This window comes from Myotis daubentonii, chromosome 9 (assembly GCF_963259705.1).
Source record: "Myotis daubentonii chromosome 9, mMyoDau2.1, whole genome shotgun sequence".
In the NCBI taxonomy this organism is placed as follows: Eukaryota; Metazoa; Chordata; class Mammalia; order Chiroptera; family Vespertilionidae; genus Myotis; species Myotis daubentonii.
In genome coordinates this window covers 67,468,882-67,490,211 of record NC_081848.1, presented here as the reverse complement: position 1 = coordinate 67,490,211, position 21,330 = coordinate 67,468,882, and the positions used below count along the sequence as shown (strand labels likewise).

The following is a 21,330-nucleotide window of genomic DNA, read 5'->3' as shown; positions in this document are numbered from 1 at the left end:
CATCTTTGGGGGAATTTTTAGGAAATTTTGCTTCATTACGGGACTATAACATAGTTAACTTTCTGCAAAAATCAATTATTAACTCAAAATAGAATAAACCTTCTCATATATACATTTATCTTTCATCATCTTTTATTTATGCATATAAATATTTATCTTCATTATTCTCTTTCATCTGGCAACATTTACTGAGCACTTACCAGGTGTCAGACACTGGTGATGTGAACAAGAGGGACAGGAGCCAGCCTCTTGAAGCTTACATTTCAATGGAGAAGACAGTCAATAAACAAGTAAATAGAACAAAAATCAAGGTTATTATATATCCTATATAATAAAAGGCTAATATGCAAATTGACCAAACAGCAGAATGACCAATTGCTATGATGTGCACTGACTACCAGGGGGCAGACGGTCAATGTAGAAGCTGCCCCCTGGTGGTCAGTGTGCTCCCACAGCGGGAGCACTGCTCAGCCAGAAGCTGGGCTCACGGCTGGCATATGTAGTGGTGGTGGCGGGAGCCTCTCCCACCTCTGTGGCAGTGCTAAGGATGTCCAACTGCCTAAGCCATCAGTTGGACATCCCCCAAGGGCTCCCAGACTGCGAAAGGGTGCAGGCCGGCCTGAGGGATCCCCCCTGAGTGCATGAATTTCGTGCACTGGGCCTCTGAGAGTAAAGAAAATAAAATGATATTGTGAGAGAATAACAAGCAGAGAACTAGTTTGGGTAAAGGGATCTGGGGAAGGTGAACATGAGAAGAATGTGAAGAAGCCTGCTCTGAGATCCTGATGAGCAAGATCATTAGAAGCAAAGTCCTGAGGCAGGAACAAGATTCTGTGCTGAGAACAGAACAGGAATTGTTTATTACTAGGGACACTTGCAAGCAGCAGGTTTTTCCCTCACTGTCAATTAACATCATTTCTTCATACGTGTGTTTTGCCATGGCTTCTCAGCAGCATTCAAAAGTAATTTTCTCTTATTTGTGTGAGCATTGTTTTCTCTGGGAAGTCTTCCCAGATTTAAATGAACAGGTTAATTCTCCATTTATAAGCTCTTATGGCCTGTGCACCTCACAAATTTTATTTATTTCTGCCTGCACACCCACTAGACTGAAAACTCTGTGAGGACTATGACGTTGATGCTGTTATTCGCCATTTTATCACCAGCAGCAGTCATTAAGTGAGTGTCCAACCGATGTTTTAATAAATAATTAATTAGTTAGAATAATGGTAGGTAAGCTTGGAAAGTTAAATTGGGTTTATATTGAAAACAAATCTGCAATGCTAGATTGGAAAGTATATGCTTGGTTAGTAGACTAGATGGGTTCCCAGAGAATTTCAAGCTGGAGCGAGGGGGAGATTGGAATTGGGCTCTGGAAAGAACCATCTTGAAATCATACAAAAGAAAGTTTTGAAAAGTGGGTGGCCTGCAGGTGGGAGACCAGCAAGGTGACTGTTGCAACAACCTGGGTAAGAGATCATGAGAACCTAAGTTCAACTGGTGGTACAAACATGAAACAGAAAGAAATCGATGGAGACAGGTGTGGAGCCTGGATCTACGGAACATGGTAAGTAACTCAACACTGGGGAAACCTAAAGACAATGCAAAGTTTACATATTATAGGTGGTGACATTAACTAAGGACAGAAAAGTAGAAGATGGAACAAAAGGGAAGAGTTGCTTTTAAACATCTTGAGCTTATAGTATTGAAAGAAAACCTAAGTGGAGATGCCAAACAAGTAATTGGAGAAAATCCCTTAACCTCTGGACCTTGTCAAGGAAATAAAGGAAAAATTATACTAACTTGGACATACGCTCCAGAGAGATAACCAAGAAAGAGAGTAGAGGGAGAGACTTAATTTGACAGAGAATTTTAAAAATGTTCCCAATGTAGAGTTGGGGGGAGAAGATGAGCCAGAAAAAATAATGGTTAGCTGGGTCCTAGCAAAAAATAGAAGAGAAGATATGAGGCAGAAGGTGGGAGAGGAGAAGGTTTAGAAAAGTGGATAATGAGCAAAGTCAAATATGGAGAGGAGGCATTATGGAACAAAGTCTATTTAATTTTGCTTTGTTTGGTTTGCATAAGTTGAGTTGGGTTCATCTCAAGAAGGAACTAAACATCCAGGCTGGAGTATATGTACTGGACATGTCATCACCAGCTTCTAAAAGCATTCTATTGCTAATGTTTGAAAATTTGTCATCATTTTAATAAACAGAGAGAAAGAGTTCATATTTCAATTCCATGAAAAAATTTCTGTAATGACACAAACATAAATGAGAATGTTTATATGAAATATAAGGGCAAGGGTAAATGGAACCGGATGCTCATCCCACAAGATGACCCACCCAGAACTATGGCTGCCCAAGCCCCATCCAGCTAAACTGAAAAATGAGGGAATCAATATTCAGCATGACAGGATGTCCCAGAAGACAGGTTGGAAAGTTCTGGTCTACCCCACCTCAAGGAACATGTCTGGAGACTAGTCCTACAGCCAGAGATAGTAACCAACCACTTCAGCTGTATCATTTACTAAAAGACGGAATCCACCATATCAGTTAGTAAATAACCACTACCTTCTTCCTTAGGTTCCTGTCCCCCTGATGCCCAGCCCCTCTGCCAGGACACACCCCTTCACTGCCTCAGAATGAGGATAATTGGGTTGGTAGGTAGGGGGTACTTTTTCATACCTTTTTTAAAAAAATTGCTTTTTATTGATTTCAGAGAGGAAGGGAGAGGGAGAGAGAGAGAGAGAAACATCAATGATGAGAGAGAATCATTGATAGGCTACCTCCTGCATGCCCCCTACTGGGGATCAAGCCCACAACCCGGCATCTGGCCTGACCAGGAATTGAACCGTGACCTCCTGCTTCATAGATCGACACTCAACCACTGAGCCACATTGGCTGGACTTTTTTATACCTTTTAAGTCCTGTTCAGTGTAATGATAACACAGCTTATTTACAAAAGACAAAATAATATTTAACCTCTAGGCCTCGGCTGATTTGAGTTTGATGATTTCAATGTGGCCTACAAAATCTCCCAATTAAGAGCAACAACAGAAATCACAAAATGTCACTACCTAGTAATGAAAACAGTAAATAATCTTTCTCCTCATGACAAGCATTCCAAAAATTTTTGGTAATTGCTTCCCAGAAGCCAAGTGTCATTCTGATGCTCTCTGTTCAGTATGGGGACCAAAAAAAAATGCCTAAGTGGATGGAATTGTTAAGGCCTGTAACTTGAAACCCTTTGCTCAGGCAATTGAGAAAGGTTGCCCAAGAGCAATTTGGATCCCCTTCTCATTGGGACAGACCCAAACAATCACTCACAACAAGAAAATTCTAGTACGTGCATTCTGATACATGATTTATTGGGGAAAGAACTGGGCAGAGCTGAAGAGACAAGAAAGTGAGGCTGCCCTAAGCCACAATGGGGTGTTTCTGGAGCCCTGAACTTGGGTTTTAATAGTTACATATCTACTTCCAACTAACCATGTGATCATGGGATTGTCCTTTCCTCTCTAGAAATTATCCCCTTTATTCACTGATGATGAGTGAAATACAAGGAACGTGAGCTCTGGTGGTTTGGTTTCCATTTGCCTTTGCAGCAAGCTCCCTGCGTTGCCATGTGCCCCATGCTGCTGAGGGGGCTCCATGGGATTGTTTACTGTGTTAGCAGCTGTTGAAAAGTTCTCTAAAGAGGCCGAGGAGTCCAGTCTTTGTCTCCTTAGGCCCCTCTGTACCCGTTAGCAGCTTTTCAGCATTTTCAGTTTTGACAAGGTTCTTTACGCCTTGCAAACTCGTTTTACATTTATGTTTCAATTACACCGAGGATTGTTTCTGTTGGTTTTGGGTAATGTCGTATCTGATTTATCTGCACTTCATGTTAACCTATTCAGTCTTCTCTATCACCGTTAAATGGCACCACCATTCACACAATTGATCAAATCCAAAATTCAGGAGTCAGACTTCATTTCTCTCTTTCTTCTAGTTCCTAAATTCAGACCAAAATCAATGCCTTTAAAGGCTGCCTTCTCAAAATAGCATAATTAAAGTACCATTGTCTCCATTTCCCTTATATTACTCTAGTCAAGCCACTATTATCCCTCAATCAAAAAACCACAGAGTCTCATATATGGGCTCTCGATTTTCATTCTTGTTCTTTTAATCTATACTCCAGGCAGCAGCAAGAGCAATCTGTCCAGTGCAATGATCTAATGTCACTTCCTCTGCTTAAGCTACAATGACTCCCTATCCTACACCGAGGCCTTATATGATAAGATCCTTGCTAGGTCTCTGATCCAGTGTGTATGTAACATGTTCCCCTTCAGTCCCTCCAGGCTGCATTCTTGTCCTTGGCACACACAAGCAAGCTCAAGCCAGTTGCCATCTTTTCCCTCAGTTGTGTTTGCTTTCCCCACTGTATCGTCCCTTAAGGAGGCTTTTCCTGGCTGAGGTGGTCTCCTCTCAGGCACCTTCACTTCACAGTATTGTATTTTCTTTGTAGCAGAAATTGTCTTGCTTATTAGTGAATTTCTTTGTTTGCAGTGTGTTCTCCGCACACACAAAGATGCAAATTCCATGAGTCATATCCATATGTTCTTGATTTCTTTGTGTCTCAAGTGCCTAGAACAGTGCCTTGCACATAGTAGGTGCTAATAATATCTATTGCCTTGACATAAAACATTTCACATAGAATCGCTGAATTTATGTGTTTTCTTAAGAAGACAGAAGATTCTGGTTCTCCAACCCCACCCCCCCCACCCCCCCCCCCCACCCCCACAGAATGCTTTATTTTAGAGCAAAATGTGACCGATATGAGGGCTGTAAATACCAATACACTTTATTTTGTTTTAAGCTCTTTTGGGGAGCTGTAAGTTCAAATAGAGAACCTGCAAACAGATTTCCCCTACTGTTAAAAACAACATATTAACTGATGAAGAGAGTTTACATCTTGGATTCTGGTTCTTTTTAAACTTTGGGTCTGGCTCAGCCTAATGAATGAGATCTCCAATTCTGTATTCAAATTGACTTATTTGAATTCCATGTTGTACTATGCATGTAGTCATGCCTGACTCACTTCACATCTCTGAGCCTCAGCTCCTTTCTCTATAAAATTCAGACAATAACAGTACTTACTCCATAGGGTCGTGTGTAGATTAAACAAGACAATCAATACATGTAAAACCTAGCAGCCCAATGCCTTGGAATGGCAAACCCTCAATAAACATTATTACTATTACTGATGTTGGTTTTGTACTCTGAGTAGTCATCACTGTAAAGTAGAAAGGGTAGATTTCTCTATCAGAGATCATGCCTTTCATTTACATACATTCATTTATTTATTCCATGAAGATTTGGATGCGAACTAGTTCCAGACACCGTGCTAGGCATGGCCTGCCTACACAAATACTAATAAGTATGCTTGCCTTCAAGGAGCTCACCATGCCAAGCAAACAAGTGATTCAAATTCGTATTAGCACATGGGAGAATGGATAGACATATGCCCATAAGCTATGGGAAGAAAAGGGAAAAGATCTAAGTCACAGGCGGTGGGGAGAAAATGATGCCCATTTCTCTGAACCAAGAGTCAAAGGATGAGTACATGCATATGCATTTGCCCTTCCAATACCACTGAGGCAGCCACGTCTGGTTCATTAGCCCTATTTTAAAGACGAAGAAACAGAAGTTTGGAGTAAGCAGAAGATCCAGTGTGCAAAATCTAAGATCTGCCCCTGGTTGGCGATATGGTCCCTAAGCTTGTGGAATTAAATAAGGCAAAATGTCCCTAAAGGACAGAAACTTGAAAAAAAATTGTTTTTGTTAATGGTCTCAACTGGGACACTCAATACTGCACACTCAGCTCAGCCCCAGTGTCTGAGATACTCAAGGGAATAGGTCTTAATCCCATAGCCCTCAAAAATAAATCCCCCATTTATTAGCCAAAACAAAAACATCACCTTGAAGCAAATGTAGAAAGAGATATTAGACCGTAAATATTACTTTGTTAGAAATGTAACTCTTGGTATATTTTTCTAAGCAGACATTCACTATAGTGTCTGGAAGGACAATCCATGCCTGGAAGTTGGAAAAATACACCAGGAATTTTACCTTTGGTTCTTTGCAGACTTCAGAAAATCCTCCTCCAGAAACTCAAAAGTGGGAACAGTAGCAGGAGCTGCTGAAGGGTGAGTGGGGAGCACTTTGGACATTCCACAATGTCCTAAAACAGTGGTCAGCAAACTGCGACTCGCGAGCCACATGCGGCTCTTTGGTCCCTCGAGTGTGGCCACGAAGTTTCAATCGCACTGTACGTGTGCACACGCACGTGGTATTTTGTGGAAGAGCCACACTCAAGGGGCCGCATTCGCCGACCACTGTCCTGAAACAATGTCTCAGATATTGCCAATGCTCAGTCAAGGTTTTGCAACTGAAAGTATTCATCTCAGTTACCAGCTAACACTTTGGGAAAGGGAGAAGTCAGGTCTAGACTCCGGATTTACTTTGCTTAAGAATATCTTTAAGTAGACAGACCGGTGGTGGCCAGGGGTCATAGGGTGAGGAAAATAAGACCTTGGTCAAAGGATACAAACTTCAAATAATAAGATGTATAAGTTCCGGGATCTAATGTACAGCATGGTGACTATAATTAACAACACTATATTGTGTACTTGAAAGTTGCTGTAAGAGTTTAAATGTTCTTATCATAACAACAACTGTGTTAGGTGAAGGTTGTAATAACAAACTTTAACATGGTAAACATTTTGCAATAGATCCATGTATCAAATTATCACATTGCACACCTTACACTTACACAATGTTACATGTCACTTACATTTCAATATGAAAGCTGGGGGAGAATAGAATATATCTGAAAGAGACATAGGAAAAGTCTGTTGTGATTTAATAGAGAAAATGCTGCTAATTAGAGCAACACTCCCTAAGTGTATATAATGTAAGTCCCTATTGTGTCTTGCCCTTACCTTGTTCAAAGTACTTTCTCTGCTTGGAGTTGCCTTCCCTGGCTATATAGATCTCCAGTTTATATAATCCCAAGCATATTCTTAGACCCAATTTTAACGTTACTTATTTCAAGGAAGGTTTCTCTGGCAAGGTTCTTCCAACAGTATGAGATCTTTCCTCTAAAGCCAAACAGCATTTGGTCTGTATCTCCTTTTGGACACTATTCACTCTGACTTTGTCACAGAGAGTCACTATAACAATTGAACTTGAGGACTATGGATATAACTAATCCACTGTTTTAGACATAAGTCTCTGAACATTGTTTTTAACACCCGAGATGCTCAATTTATTCTTTCCCTTTGGACTTAATTTATCTCTTTTAACGCCTCAAATAGTACTTCTCTTGTTTCTTTAATGTCTTATCAAGAAGGTAAGGCTTCGAGTTAATAAACCTGGCAGCATTTTGACTTGCTGAGAGATGGTATGTCTGTAACTTGTGCTTAACAACAATCTAAGGGTGTAAAATACAGACAAAAATAGTTAACAATTATAAAAAGGCACACGAAATATAAATAAACACATGCAACAAATAGCTATAGATAAAAAATGCCACTAATACCATTGAAGTCCTGGTATTATATGTAATGTCATCAGTCAGTCAATAGCTCTTTTCCTCAGCATTATGTTTCTAAGTTTTGGGCTAAGAAATGTAGTTCTTGTAATTTATTTTTCCTAATGTATAATATTCTATTGTTTTCTATACCATTATTTATTTAACCATTAGTTGTTTAATTTCTTTTCAATTTTTGTCTAGTATGTAATCACATGGCTCAATTTATCATTTTAAAATCCAATTTGACAATCTTTGAATTTTAATGATGAGTTTAGTCCATTTATATTTATTTTCCTTACTAATTTATTTGGATTTATTTATGCCTTCTTAGGTTATTTCTATTTATCTTGATATTTTCTATTATTTGTTTCATCTCCCCTACTGTGTTACTCTGGATTGGTTGACTTTAATATTTCATTTATTCTTCTAAACCTAAAAAATTCATTTTTATCTTTTGTAATTATTGAAAATATATACATATAAGTAAAAGTCTAAGGACAAGAATTTTAGAACTCGATAAACCTAATGAACCCTCCAATCTAACATATTAGTTTTTGTTGATATGTTTAGTTTATCACTTCCCCATGGAAAATATTATTATTACTTTGTACTCTATTTATTCCTGTTTTTCCATATGTTTCCCAATGTCTGCACTCATTTCTTTTTGCTTCTGAGACTTCCTTCAGAGTATATTCCTCTTTTCTGAATAACAGTCTTTAGAAGCATCTTCAGTGCACAACTCTTGATGGTAAACTCTCTTCATTGTCTTGTATGAAAACATCTTTATAATCTATGTTTTTCATTAGATTTTTAAATATAAAACCTTCATAACAATTAAAAAATATAGTACAAGTAATTCTGGTATACACTTCACCTAGATTAACCAATTCTTTTTCTGTTCATTTTGCTTTATCTCCACATGGACAAATTTCAAGAGTTTGAACCAGGATTATACTGATAAATGACTGAGAAAAACTATAGGTTGTTGAAAGTGTTCAAAGTCCTATTTTAACATTGCTTTACAATATTAAATGTAGATAATCTGTTTAATTTGGTAAAAACATGTTTTAATCTATGTTTCTTAGAATCACACATATTAGAGGTCAGTCTTCTATGAAATCTTTAGAAAATGAATGCATGGCTCAGATATCACTTTTATTGGGGTGGTTCATTCTTGAGAAAATAAAGGAACTATTTACTAAGCAATAAATCCTATTGTGAATGTTTGCCTGAAAATCCAATACAAAAAAAAATGTGACATGAAATGCAAGAGACTTCCTTCTTTCAATAAATCCTAACATTTCCCTTCTTTTCTTTATTCTCCTCTTGGTCCTTTCTAGCCATGACACAAGAAAATAGCACTGATGTGACTGAGTTCTTTCTTCTAGGATTTGGTGCACAACACAAGTTTCAGTATGCTCTCTTCGTTGTATTTCTGGTCATCTATGTGACCTCTATGGTGGGTAATATCGGAATGATTCTGCTCATCAAGACAGATTCCAGACTTCGAACACCCATGTACTTCTTCCTACAACATTTGGCTTTTGTTGATATCTGCTATACCTCTGCTATCACTCCCAAGATGCTGCAGAACTTCATAGTAGGAAATATATCAATATCATTCAGGGGCTGTGTTACGCAATTACTGGTTTACGCAACATTCGCAACCAGTGACTGTTACCTCCTGGCAGCTATGGCAGTGGACCGTTATGTGGCCATCTGTAACCCACTTCACTATCCCATTGTCATGTCCCGAAGAGTCTGCATCCATTTGGTAGCTGGCTCATATGTCATGGGCTCCATAAACGCTTCTGTGCACACAGGTTTTACATTTTCATTGTCTTTCTGCAAGTCCAATGCCATCAATCACTTTTTTTGTGATGTTCCACCAATCCTCGCCCTTTCATGCTCCAACACTGACATCAACATTAGGCTACTTGCTGTCTTTGTGGGATTTAACTTGATGTCCACTGTGCTGGTTGTCATCTTTTCCTACATCTCTATCATGGTTGCCATCCTAAAGATGTCTTCTACCACCGGGAGGAAAAAAGCCTTCTCCACGTGTGCCTCCCACCTGACAACAGTCACCATTTTCTATGGGACCCTATCATACATGTACCTACAGCCTCATTCTAGCAATTTCCAGGAGAATATGAAAGTGGCTTCTATATGTTATGGCATTATGATTCCCATGTTGAACCCCCTGATCTATAGTTTGAGGAATAAGGAAGTAAAGGAAGCTCTAAAAGTGATGGGGAAAAAGATCCTCTAGATTGGACCCCAATTCAGCACATCAAGGCATCCAGTAGAGATGTTTGACCACCATGTAATGTTTCTGAAATTGGAAACACATTCACAACTTAAAACAATGCTACCTCTTTAAATAGATAAGTTCTTAGAATGTGGAAAATATCTAAACATTTCATGGGACTAATTTTCTCTTAAGTATAGTTTGAGGAACATATTTCATACTACCCATGAAGAAGGGCTTTATTTAAATTATTTAAAATATTAAGAAGTGTGTATGGACTTTGCAAAATACTTAGTTGTTTCAAATATTTTGGCTATGTTCTTAAAGTCCAAAAAACTCCAATGCTGTATATAATTAATTTTAAAACTGAAGTTCATTATTCCCCATTCATTTTATCAAGTTCTCTAACTTGTCTACAAAGAGGCTTCACATATGTTCTGCTCTAATTATTGCATAAATCAAAATATAAAATTAACTGATTTGAAAACACCGTATGTCTTAGGCTATTATGCTTTCTACCTGATAATCCCCTATTAGTTACATTCTCTAGTACTTAAAAACACATTTTTATATGATGTTATGATTTATTTTTTATATTAGTTACCCACTTTATTCTTAATATATCTCTTTCTTGCATAAAGTAGGAAACTTCTAGAAACACTTTTGATATCTGTCTCCATTCGAGGTAGAAAATCTAGAATGGCCCTAGCTGGTTTTGCTAGGGCAGTGGATAGAGCAACAGCCTATGGACTGAAGGGTCTAGGGTTCAATTCTGGTCAAAGGCACATGCCCAGGTTTCAGGCTCAATCCCCAGTAGGGGGCATGCAGGAGGCAGCCAATCAATGATTCCCTCCCATTACTGATGTTTCTATCTCTCCCTTCCTCACTGAAATCAATAAAAATATATTTTTTAAAAATATAGAATATAGATAGATCTAAAAACCTAAACAATGGTCATTCATTTATGAAAGGCATGCCTGATCATTTTAGTCCAAATGAATAACTTTAAACTATAGGAATTTAATGAAAAGTTGAAGGGAAGCAGAGAGCCCATTGAATCAGGAAGATAGACTGTTGATTTAAAAAAAAAAGCTTTAGTTTATAGGTTGAAGGTAAATGATGGAAACTCCCACATGAATCTCGAGATGCCATGCTAGCAAGATGAAAGAGAAAGCTTCACTTTAATTAACACCAGCCAGTGTAATGCACTGATGAGAAAAATGTACTGTTAAATAACAGCATAGGAGAATTGGGCAAGAGATGAAGATATGTTTTTTTCAAATATGCTATCCTACTTAAATTCTAAGAGAAGATAAATAATTTGAAGTCAGTGTAAGATTACCAGAATCTCCCCAGCAAAGACTCTCTTTCTAAAGGAAGATACCTTCTGTCCAAGGAAGGTCCAATTATCTCAAAGATCAGACCCAGGGACAATAGCTGGGGGGTCATCATAAGGTAGACAGAGCATATCCTGAGGCCCCAGCCGTGGGCAAACTACGGCCCGCGGGCCGGATCCGGCCCGTTTGAAATGAATAAAACTAAAAAAAAAAAAAAGACCGTACCCTTTCATGTAATGATGTTTACTTTGAATTTATATTAGTTCACACAAACACTCCATCCATGCTTTTGTTCCGGCCCTCCGGTCCAGTTTAAGAAGCCATTGTGGCCCTCGAGTCAAAAAGTTTGCCCACCCCTGGGCTAGAGGGAGAAATTGGAGACTAATGGTGCCTATAGTTGAAACTCTATATCATATGCTTGAAATTTGCTCAAAGGGTAAATTTTAAGCACTGTCACCATAAAGGAATGAAGGAGGAAAGGAAGGAAGGAAGGAAGGAAGGAAGGAAGGAAGGAAGGAAGGAAGGAAGGAAGGAAGGAAGGAAATGGTGACTCTGTAAGGTGAGGGATATGCTAATGATCTTTATTGTGGTGATCACTCCACAATGTATACTTATATCTAAACATCAACGTGTATACCTTAAAGATATATAAATTTTGTCAATTGTATCTCATAGCTGGAGGGGAAAGATAATAAAACAGAGAAAAATTTAGTACAAGTTAGGAACTCCATCTGGCTAATTGGAAATAGGGCACAACGTGGAGTGTCACATTAGTATTCTGCATTCAATACTGAGATGAAAGAAATCCCAAAAGGAAATAAACTCTGTGACAAATGGACAATAGGAGTGACATTTCTGAGACATATGTGAAGGAAGAAACGGATGATTTGGGTTTGTTATCACTTCTGCAAGAAACAATCTTCCTTTCTGACATCATAGAGAGAAGTAATGGCCTGATGTTGCATAATCGTACATTGTTTCATAAATCAACAGCTACAGTTTAGACCAGTTTAGACTCGTGAGCCACATGCGGCTCTTTGTCTCCTTGAGTGTGGCTCTTCCACAAAATATCACGTGTGGGCGCGCAGGTACAGTGCGATTGAAACTTCGTGGCCCATGCACAGAAGTCGGTTTTCGGCCTGGGCGAGTCTATTTCGAAGAAGTGGCGAAGAAGTGGCGTTAGAAGAAGTGGGGGGTATCAGTCAGTCAGGGGATGAGACGGGCCCGCAGCGCTGGGGCAGCGCGCGCACAATTCATGCAGGAGTTGAGGATGGGAGAGTTGGAAGGGGTTGACCTCAGCGAATGTACCTCAATCAGATTGAGGATGTTTTTAGCAAAGGCCAGTTTAGGAGTACTCTAATTAAGTTAATAACAACGTACCTACCTATATGGTTTAAGTTTAAAAAATTTGGCTCTCAAAAGAAATTTCAATTATTGTACTGTTGATATTTGGCTCTGTTGACTAATGAGTTTGCCGACCACTGGTTTAGGCTGTTTGAGCCCAACTTAGACTGATGAGAACAGGGAGATATGAACCCTATTCTTGACTGAATGAGCACTTCACACATCTATTTATTTATTTGTTTGTTTGTTTGTTTGCAAATTCAAACATTTATAGAATCACTGGACAGCTACAACTCAATCGGATACCATATCTAGCACAAGATTTAGGAGGCATCTAATCCCCACCCCCCAAAAAAAGGGGAGGCCTTTTTCTCAAGGAAAGAAAAGGATATAGATGTAGGATCATTCCCAGCTCAGAATAACAGCCCAGAGGTCTGAGAGAAGCAACTGGAAGAGTAGCTAGAGGCCAACATAGTATAAAGACCAAGCAAATATCCATGATGGTTGAAGCCCAAAGCTCAACCATCAAGAGGACACCCTTCTAAAAAGTAAAATCACTCAAGAATAAAAATGAATAAACTATTGATACTCATAACAAACAAGTTGAGTAAATACCCAGGGAAGTATGCTGAGTGAAAAATGCCAATCCCAAAAGTTATATATTGTATGATTTCATTTATACAACATGTTTGAAATGATGATATTTTAGAAATGGAGGGTTGCTCAATGGTTACCTGAGTTTAGGTATGGAGTGAAGCAGGGATGAGGGGTGGAGGAGGAAAAGGATGTGGTTGGGATGGTTATAAAATGGCAATACAAGATACTACTATAGTTTTGGTGGTGGGAACTGTTCAGTATTTTTACTGTGGTCATGACACAGGAACCTACACAGGTGATAAAATGTTATAGAACTTAACACAAACACACACACAAATGAGTATATAAGTAAAGCTGAAGAAATCTGAGTAATATCAATAGATTGCATTAATGTCAATATCCTGTTTGTGATATCATACTATACTTTGGCAAAATGTTATCATTGGGGGTGTATTCACTTTCCATTGCTGCTGTAACAAATTTAGTAGCTTAAAACAACACAAATCTGTTATCTTACAGTCCTGGAAGACAGCATCCAAAAAGGGTCTCTAAATCAAGATGTCAGAAGGACTATGTACCTTTGGGAAAATTCTAAGGAGGAAATCTACTTTCTTGATTTTCTGGGGGTTCTAGGGAAGAATCTATTTCCTTTATTTTTTAGCTCCTAGAAGCTACCTATCTTCCTTGGCTTATAGCCTACTTCTTTATCTTCAAAGCCAACATCACAGCATCATCAAATTTCTCTGTGACCCTCACTCTTCTGCTTTCCTCTTCTAATGCTAAGGACTCTTGGAAAATCCAGAGTGGTCTCTCCATCTCAAGTTCCGCTGATTAGCAACCTTAGTTCCTCTTTGCCGTGCAATCTAACATGCTCACAGATTCCAGGGATTTGGATATGGACATTTGGGGGGAACTACTCACAGGAGGAATCTTGGAAAAGTGTACAAGGGATCTCTCTAGTTTATTTCTTACAACTTTACATGAAGTTATAATCATCTCAATAAAAAAAATTATTGAAAATACATTTAGTGGAAATGTTTGTTAATCTGTGCTGTAGTTAAACTGATTTTCAACTGTGTTGATCTTCATCTTTTGTACAAACATAATCTTCCACCATCCTGGGCTTACCTTGTGCTACAAAGGAAGAAAAAAGGCCTCCCCCATAGATGTCTTCCGCCTAACAGCTCTCAGTTTTCTTCGAGGCCTTCTCTCACATGTACTTACAGTATGGATCTAATGAGTTTCCAGAATAGAAAAATGCAACACCGATATTTTGTGGCATTGTAATTCTCATGTTAAATCTTCTTATCTACCACCTATGACATGAGGAAGTAAAAGAAGCCCTACAATCAATAAGGAATAAATTCGTCTTGCTTGGGCATCATTTGCTAACACTGAGTGCCGGAAGTATCTAAGTGGTGAGTGTTCTGTGACATTTGCTGATATCACATTGACCATAGCAAGTCACACAACCAACCTAGTTTAAAAGAGTTGGAGTAATTGACTCCACTGCTTGTCGGAAAGATCTGTAACATCACATTATAATGGTGTGGATGCACTGAAGGAAAGAATTTGTGGCCATCTTTATAATTGAGCACACCATGTTTCTGCCAAGAGTAAATTGTTTTCTTTAAGTAACACCCTAATCAGGATATGATTCACACTGCCGTAGGTGTATGTATGAGAAACTCTCAAATTTAATCTTCACAAACACAATGATAATTTGTATTTTGCTCATTATTGTATCCCCAGCACCTATTAATTGTCAGGACTCTATTACATCCTCATTAAATGCTTGCTGAATGAATGAACAGAGAATGCACCCAGAAAACTTGATTGTGGTCACTACAATCAAGTACCAGCTACAGCCCAGTACAGCTAACTGTTCTTATAGCAGCTCATGTTTTATAGGGGCTTTTTAGGTCCAGCAACTGTCTCTAAGACATTATGATAGATGCTTAACTCTTCAACCAAAATTTGAAAGCAAAGGTTAGCAAAGATGGCTGACTTTATAGAAAATATTAGTCTAAAGCAAGGTGGGGGGAGGGGGATATGGCACCAATCATAAAAGATTCCAATAAGAATAACACGGAAAAGAAAGCACCTACAGAAGCTGAAAGGCAAAGAATCTATACACCATCCCTTATGTGTGTTCACCAACAGTGCCAAAACGTACTTGTTTTTTCATCCACTGTCCATTCTCCTCTTATTCCACTCTAAAAAGGTTCCAATGTAATGTGGAAAGTAATATAACCAAATAAGTAGGTACTAATTTCTCAGTTTCCATTGTGGCCAGGATGGTATGTGTCTTAGTTTTCATTCCTGAGATATGGTTTTGGGTAAAGGTAATGTATGTGGGTATGTATAGTGAAGAATTAACCTTACCTAAACAAATGTCTGTCCTTTGCTTTCAACTACTTGGAATTGATCTCTAAGTCCCTGGAATGCCCTCCTAATAGGATTGTCTGTTTGCCTGGAAGCTTTGGCCATTTGAATGTTCTGTGTGATTTATGATGGGGTTTTGGCATACTGCCATATTAGTTCCAACCTCCAGAGGAACTGCAGACCTAAGGGATTACCTGAACGTCTGGGGGGGTTGGGAACTAAAGATCAGCCACATCAGCAATATGTCACAGAACTCCAAAAGACAGTTGGAAATTGGTAGTTACAAAATAGTGATGGGGATGTATAGTACAGCATAGGGAATATAGCTAACAATATTACAATAACTATATATGGTGCCAGCTGGGTACTGGAAATATCAGGAGGAACACTTTGTAAAGTATTTGATTGTCTAGCCACTATGCATTCATCTGAAACTAATTCAAAATATATTGAATGTAAACTACAATTGAAATTTTTTTTATTTAGAGGGAGAACCAAGATGGCGGCATAGGTTAACGCCGGAGTTTGCTGCTTTGAACAACTACTTCAAAAGTGAAACTAAAACACGGAACGGACATCACCCAGAACCACAGGAACGCTGGCTGAGTGGAAGTCCTACAACTAGGAGGAAAGAGAAACGCATACGGACACTCAGAGGAGGCGCAGTGCTGAAGTCAAATTCTGAGGTGCGGAGTGCGTGGAGCGGGCTGGCGGCGGAGGGCGCGGTTGGCGTTTTCAATCGGGAGGGAGTCGCAGACTCTGAGCTCCAGATCCGGGCGAGTCTTTAGGGACCCAGACTCAAACGGGAGAAGCGGGACTGTCTGGCTTCGGTCAGAGCGAGTGCAGCTTTCTCTCCCAGCTTTGCAGCGGGTGCTGGGACTCAGAGAGGCAGAGCCCCTGGGGACAGGACTGAGAGCCGCCATAACTGCTCTCTCCGGCCCACCCTGTTGATCCTGTGCGACCCGCCCCGCCCACGCCCTGCACAGAGGCATTTGCCGGATAGCCTCAGGCAAAGGCTAGATTAGCACCTCCCTAGAGGACAGAAGTTCTCTCACTGCTGACACAGCTGATTCTCATAGCCACTTGGCCTGGAGGTCAAACCCTCCCTGGAATTAGCTACAACAATCAAGATTTATCTATAAGACTGCGAACAAAGACCACTAGGGGGTGCACCAAGGAAGCATAACAAAATGCGGAGACAAAGAAACAGGACAAAATTGTCAATGGAAGAAATAGAGTTCAGAACCACACTTTTAAGGTCTCTCAAGAACTGTTTAGAAGCTGCCGATAAACTTAATGAGATCTACACGAAAACTAATAAGACCCTCGATCTTATATTGGGGAACCAACTAGAAATTAAGCATACACGGACTGAAATAACGAATATTATACAGACGCCCGACAGCAGACCAGAGGAGCGCAAGAATCAAGTCAATGATTTGAAATGCGAGGAAGCAAAAAACATCCAACCGGAAAAGCAAAATGAAAAAAGAATCCAAAAATGCGAGGATAGTGTAAGGAGCCTCTGGGACAGCTTCAAGCGTACCAACATCAGAATTATAGGGGTGCCAGAAGATGAGAGAGACCAAGATATTGAAAACCTATTTGAAGAAATAATGACAGAAAACTTCCCCCACCTGGTGAAAGAAATGGACTTACAGGTCCAAGAAGCTCGGAGAACCCCAAACAAAAGGAATCCAAAGAGGACCACACCAAGACACATCATAATTAAAATGCCAAGAGCAAAAGATAAAGAGAGAATCTTAAAAACAGCAAGAGAAAGAAACTCAGTTACCTACAAGGGAATACCCATACGACTGTCAGCTGATTTCTCAACAGAAACTTTGCAGGCCAGAAGGGAGTGGCAAGAAATATTCAAAGTGATGAATACCAAGAACCTACAACCAAGATTACTTTATCCAGCAAAGCTATCATTCAGAACGGAAGGTCAGATAAAGAGCTTCACAGATAAGGAAAAGCTAAAGGAGTTCATCACCACCAAACCAGGATTATATGAAATGCTGAAAGGTATCCTTTAAGAAGAGGAAGAGGAAGAAAAAGGTAAAGATACAAATTATGAACAACAAATATGCATCTATCAACAAGTGAATCTAAGAATCAAGTGAATAAATAATCTGATGAAAAGAATGAACTGTTGATTATAATAGAATCAGGGACATAGAAAGGGACTGACTATTCTTGGGGGGGAAAGGGGTGTGGGAGATGTGGGAAGAGACTGGACAAAGATTGTGCACCTATGGATGAGGACAGTGGGTGGGGAGTGAGGGCGGAGGGTGGGGCGGGAACTGGGAGGAGGGGAGTTATGGGGGGAAAAAAAGGGAACAAATGTAATAATCTGAACAATAAAGATTTAATTAAAAAAAAAAAAAAGAAATTTTTTTTATTTAAACTTTGTATCCCAAAGGCTCAGGTAAGGTTCCCAGGTTGGCCATACTCCATGTATGTTACCACACATTGACACCCAGAGGGTAACGCATATCCTGAAGACAATGGAAGCTTCAAGTTTGAAACCCTCACAGAATTTGCCTTGTGTATCTCTTCTTTTGGCTGGTTCTAATTTGTAAACTTTTGCTATAATAGAACTGTAACTGTATGTACAGTGCTTTTCGAATGTATTAGTTCAGGCTCTATTACAAATTACAATAGACTGAGTGGCTTACAAACAGCAGAAATTTATTTCTTACAGTTCTGGAGGTTAGAAGTCTAAGATCGGGTTGCCAGCATGGTTGGGTCTGGTGAGAGCCCTCCTCAGAGTCTCAGACTACTGACCTCTCAGTCAGCACTCATATGATAGGAAAGGGGCTAGAGAGCTCCCTGGTGTCTCTCCTATAAGGGTGCAAGGTCCCATTCATGAAGGCTGCATCCTCATGACTAAATTAATTCACAAAGGCCCCCACCTTCTAATACCATCACCTTGGGGGTTAGGATTTTAACTGGTGAATTTTTTGACACAAACATTCAGTTCATAACATTGAGTCATTCTAGAGAATTATTGAACCTGAAGGTGATTGTGGAGAGCCCTAACTTATAGTCCAATGCAGATGAGAACAGCTCTGGGCCCTTGAACTTTTGACCAGTGATTAAAGCGACATCAGTTCTAAGGGAACAGTTCCCTCAGACTGTACAGTTTGCTGAACGTTTTGAAGGGGATTATCCCAAGCAGCAGAGAAGGAGCAGGAAGAGTGAGCTATAGAAGAACAAAAGCAAACAAAGGATGGGTAACTTAGCTGGCTTATCCCCTGGGACCTGGAACTCAGGCTCACAGGGGACTTGGCCAAACTATGTAGAATGTCCCATGGAACTGCTCCTCTGAAGGACACGAGGTGATGACATTTATTTAGTTCCCCTCGCCCATTGCTTGGGGGTTGCCAGGATCTTGCACAGCTTCTGAGATATCCCCGAGTTAGAGAAGCAGAGAGATAGCACCGGAAACCTGCCACTGGTAGCCCAGCCAATGCTGTCTACCGCAATGCACAGAAACCAAGTAGTTAGGAATGAGGGGCAACACCCAGACCTTTCTGCTGCTCCACTACACATTTGTAGCCACTGAGATGTGAGTAGAAGCCCCCTGGACTGGGGGAGAGCTTTGTTTTCCCCAATCAAGAGTATATATGTGGTTGAAGCCTACCCTCCTGGATCCCTTTTCCTGCTTTGACAGAGAAGGTGGTGTCTGGCAGTCTAGTCTACAGGTTAGACAGCGATTTGACCAGCACATGGGAAAGACTAAGCAAATCACAAAAGTGCGGGTCTTGACTTCCAAAGTATCGTTGTGAAGGAAAAATAAGTCCTTGTTTTTAAGCCAGATTAAGTTGGGTTTTCTTCCACCAGCAGTGGAACACATTCCTAACTCAGACCCTGGTCAGGCAGCAAGTAATGCTGAGTGTCAAGTCACCAGCCTTTTGACAATAACTCCCCTTTGTAGGTATGCTGGGTAGTCAAAAAGCTGTAGACTCTATCTAGCTTTGTCCTTTCACTGATGAAAGTAAAGCTTTAACCATAGCATTTTTTAAAAAATATATTTTATTGATTTTTTACAGAGAGGAAGGGAGAGGGATAGAGAGTTAGAAACATCCATGAGAGAGAAACATCGACCAGCTGCCTCCTGCACACCCCCTACTGGGGATGTGCCCGCAACCAAGGTACATGCCCTTGACCGGAATCGAACCTGGGACCCTTGAGTCCGCAGGCCGATGCTCTATCCACTGAGCCAAACCAGTTAGGGCTAACCATAGCATTTTTATAGCCAAATAACTCAGCCTCTTAGTCCACAGGTTGTTCTCTGACATACTCTAACAGTGTAAGGCACAACTGGAAGAAGCTGTCTTTATCCAAGGATGATTTTTTAAATATATATACATTTTCAGAAAAAGAATCAAGAGCAGTTTTTTTTTATTTAAATAAATAAATAAACAATAGTTAAAGTGATAATATAAAATATGCCCAAGTAGTAGTAACTCTCTTTGTTACACTAGGGACCATCTGCCCTTAAATTTATATTAACTTTGGATTTCTTTTCTTTTTTTTTAAGAGCGGCATGCTTTTTGCTGATTATGGTGCTAAGATCAATTTTCTAGACCAAAACACAGAGTCTTAGACCTATAAAAAAGATGCTCAACCTGATCCAAAACCAGGGAAATTTTAAAAGGAATTACTCTTTAAGAAAGCAACACACACACACACAGTCCCTAATGACAGTAACATAAATTAAATGTATCCTCTCTAGGAAGTTTAAATGTTCTTCAGCAGAAAATAACTACTGAACCTTGTTTATTCTAATCCCATCTCAGCCCCAGGAACTTCAGATTCTCAAGGGAGCAAGTCTTGATCCCTTAGGCCCCAGCTATAAACTCCCCCAATTAGAAGGAAACACACAGAAAGACCTTGGTGGGTAGTCAGCCTGCACCAGTTGCAGAAAGAAAATCTGGAGGCAACGCTGATGTAAGTTAACTTCAGCCATGTATCATCCCAGGGTGTGCAGGAAATGGGGGAGCAACTGGGTCAGAGGCCAAGTTCTAACAAGTTCCACCACAAGACTAGGAATTATTACTTTATCTTTGGTGATGTAACGGAAATGGAGTGAGGGAACTAAATTGGCTGAGTGTTGCCTGGGAAGGATATGAATGAACACATGATTGAAAGATTGGATGAATGGATGGATGGATGGATGGATGGATGGATGGATGGATGGATGGATGGATATTATGTGTCTTTAGTGTATTACTTGCATGAGTTATCATGACCAATTTTGAGTGCCCATGCAATGACTGGCCCTGTGCCAGGGAGTTTACATAAATCACCTCACTTTGTCATATCATTACAAAGCAGACTTTGCTCCTTCCTCTTCCTTTTTAAAACAATTAAGCTACTTTAAAAGAAAAGGCAAAGAAGTTTATAAGTTTAAGGTATTCTCTCCCCATTCCTATGCCCAAGGATAACCATTAAAAGTTTAGTGTGAGCCCTAGCCGGTTTGGCTCAATGGATAGAGGGTCAGCCTGTGGACTCAAGGGTCCCGGGTTCGATTCCAGTCAAGGGCATGTACCTTGGTTGTGGGCACATCCCCAGTAGTGGGTGTGCAGGAGGCAGCTGATCGATGTTTCTCTCTCATCGATGTTTCTTACTCTCTATTCCTCTCCCTTCCTCTCTGTAAAAAATCAATAAAATCTATTTTTTTTAAAAAAAGTTTAGTGAGAGCCCTTCCTGGCCTTTTTCATAGATAAATAAAGAAAATGAGAAAAAGAGAGTATGGCAGTGAAAGTTTTATTTTTTAAAGGGCCCACATTTTATGCATCATTCTGCAACTTACTTTGCTCATTTGACAATATG

The 21,330-nt window shown here is 39.8% G+C and overlaps 1 protein-coding gene across 2 annotated transcripts; it reads left to right on the top strand.

Moving 5' to 3' along the window:
* Positions 1-1,590: 1,590 nt before the first annotated feature.
* Positions 1,591-10,410, top strand: LOC132241161 (putative olfactory receptor 5AK3). 2 transcript variants are annotated; one of them, XM_059709344.1, is made up of 2 exons: positions 1,591-2,659; positions 8,913-10,410. In XM_059709344.1, exon 2 carries the CDS (start codon positions 8,915-8,917, stop codon positions 9,842-9,844), a length of 930 nt encoding a protein of 309 aa, XP_059565327.1. In that variant the 5' UTR covers positions 1,591-2,659; positions 8,913-8,914; the 3' UTR covers positions 9,845-10,410. The 2 variants fall into 2 exon arrangements, with proteins under 2 accessions (XP_059565327.1, XP_059565328.1); XM_059709345.1 differs by lacking the exon at positions 1,591-2,659 and adding an exon at positions 4,960-6,184 and having other exon boundaries at positions 8,961-10,410.
* The last annotated feature ends 10,920 nt before the right edge of the window (positions 10,411-21,330 follow it).

What these genes read in the sequence shown, in the direction of transcription:
- LOC132241161 (XM_059709344.1), top strand. Translation starts at nt 8,915, where the DNA reads ATGACACAAGAAAATAGCACTGATGTGACTGAGTTCTTTCTTCTAGGA.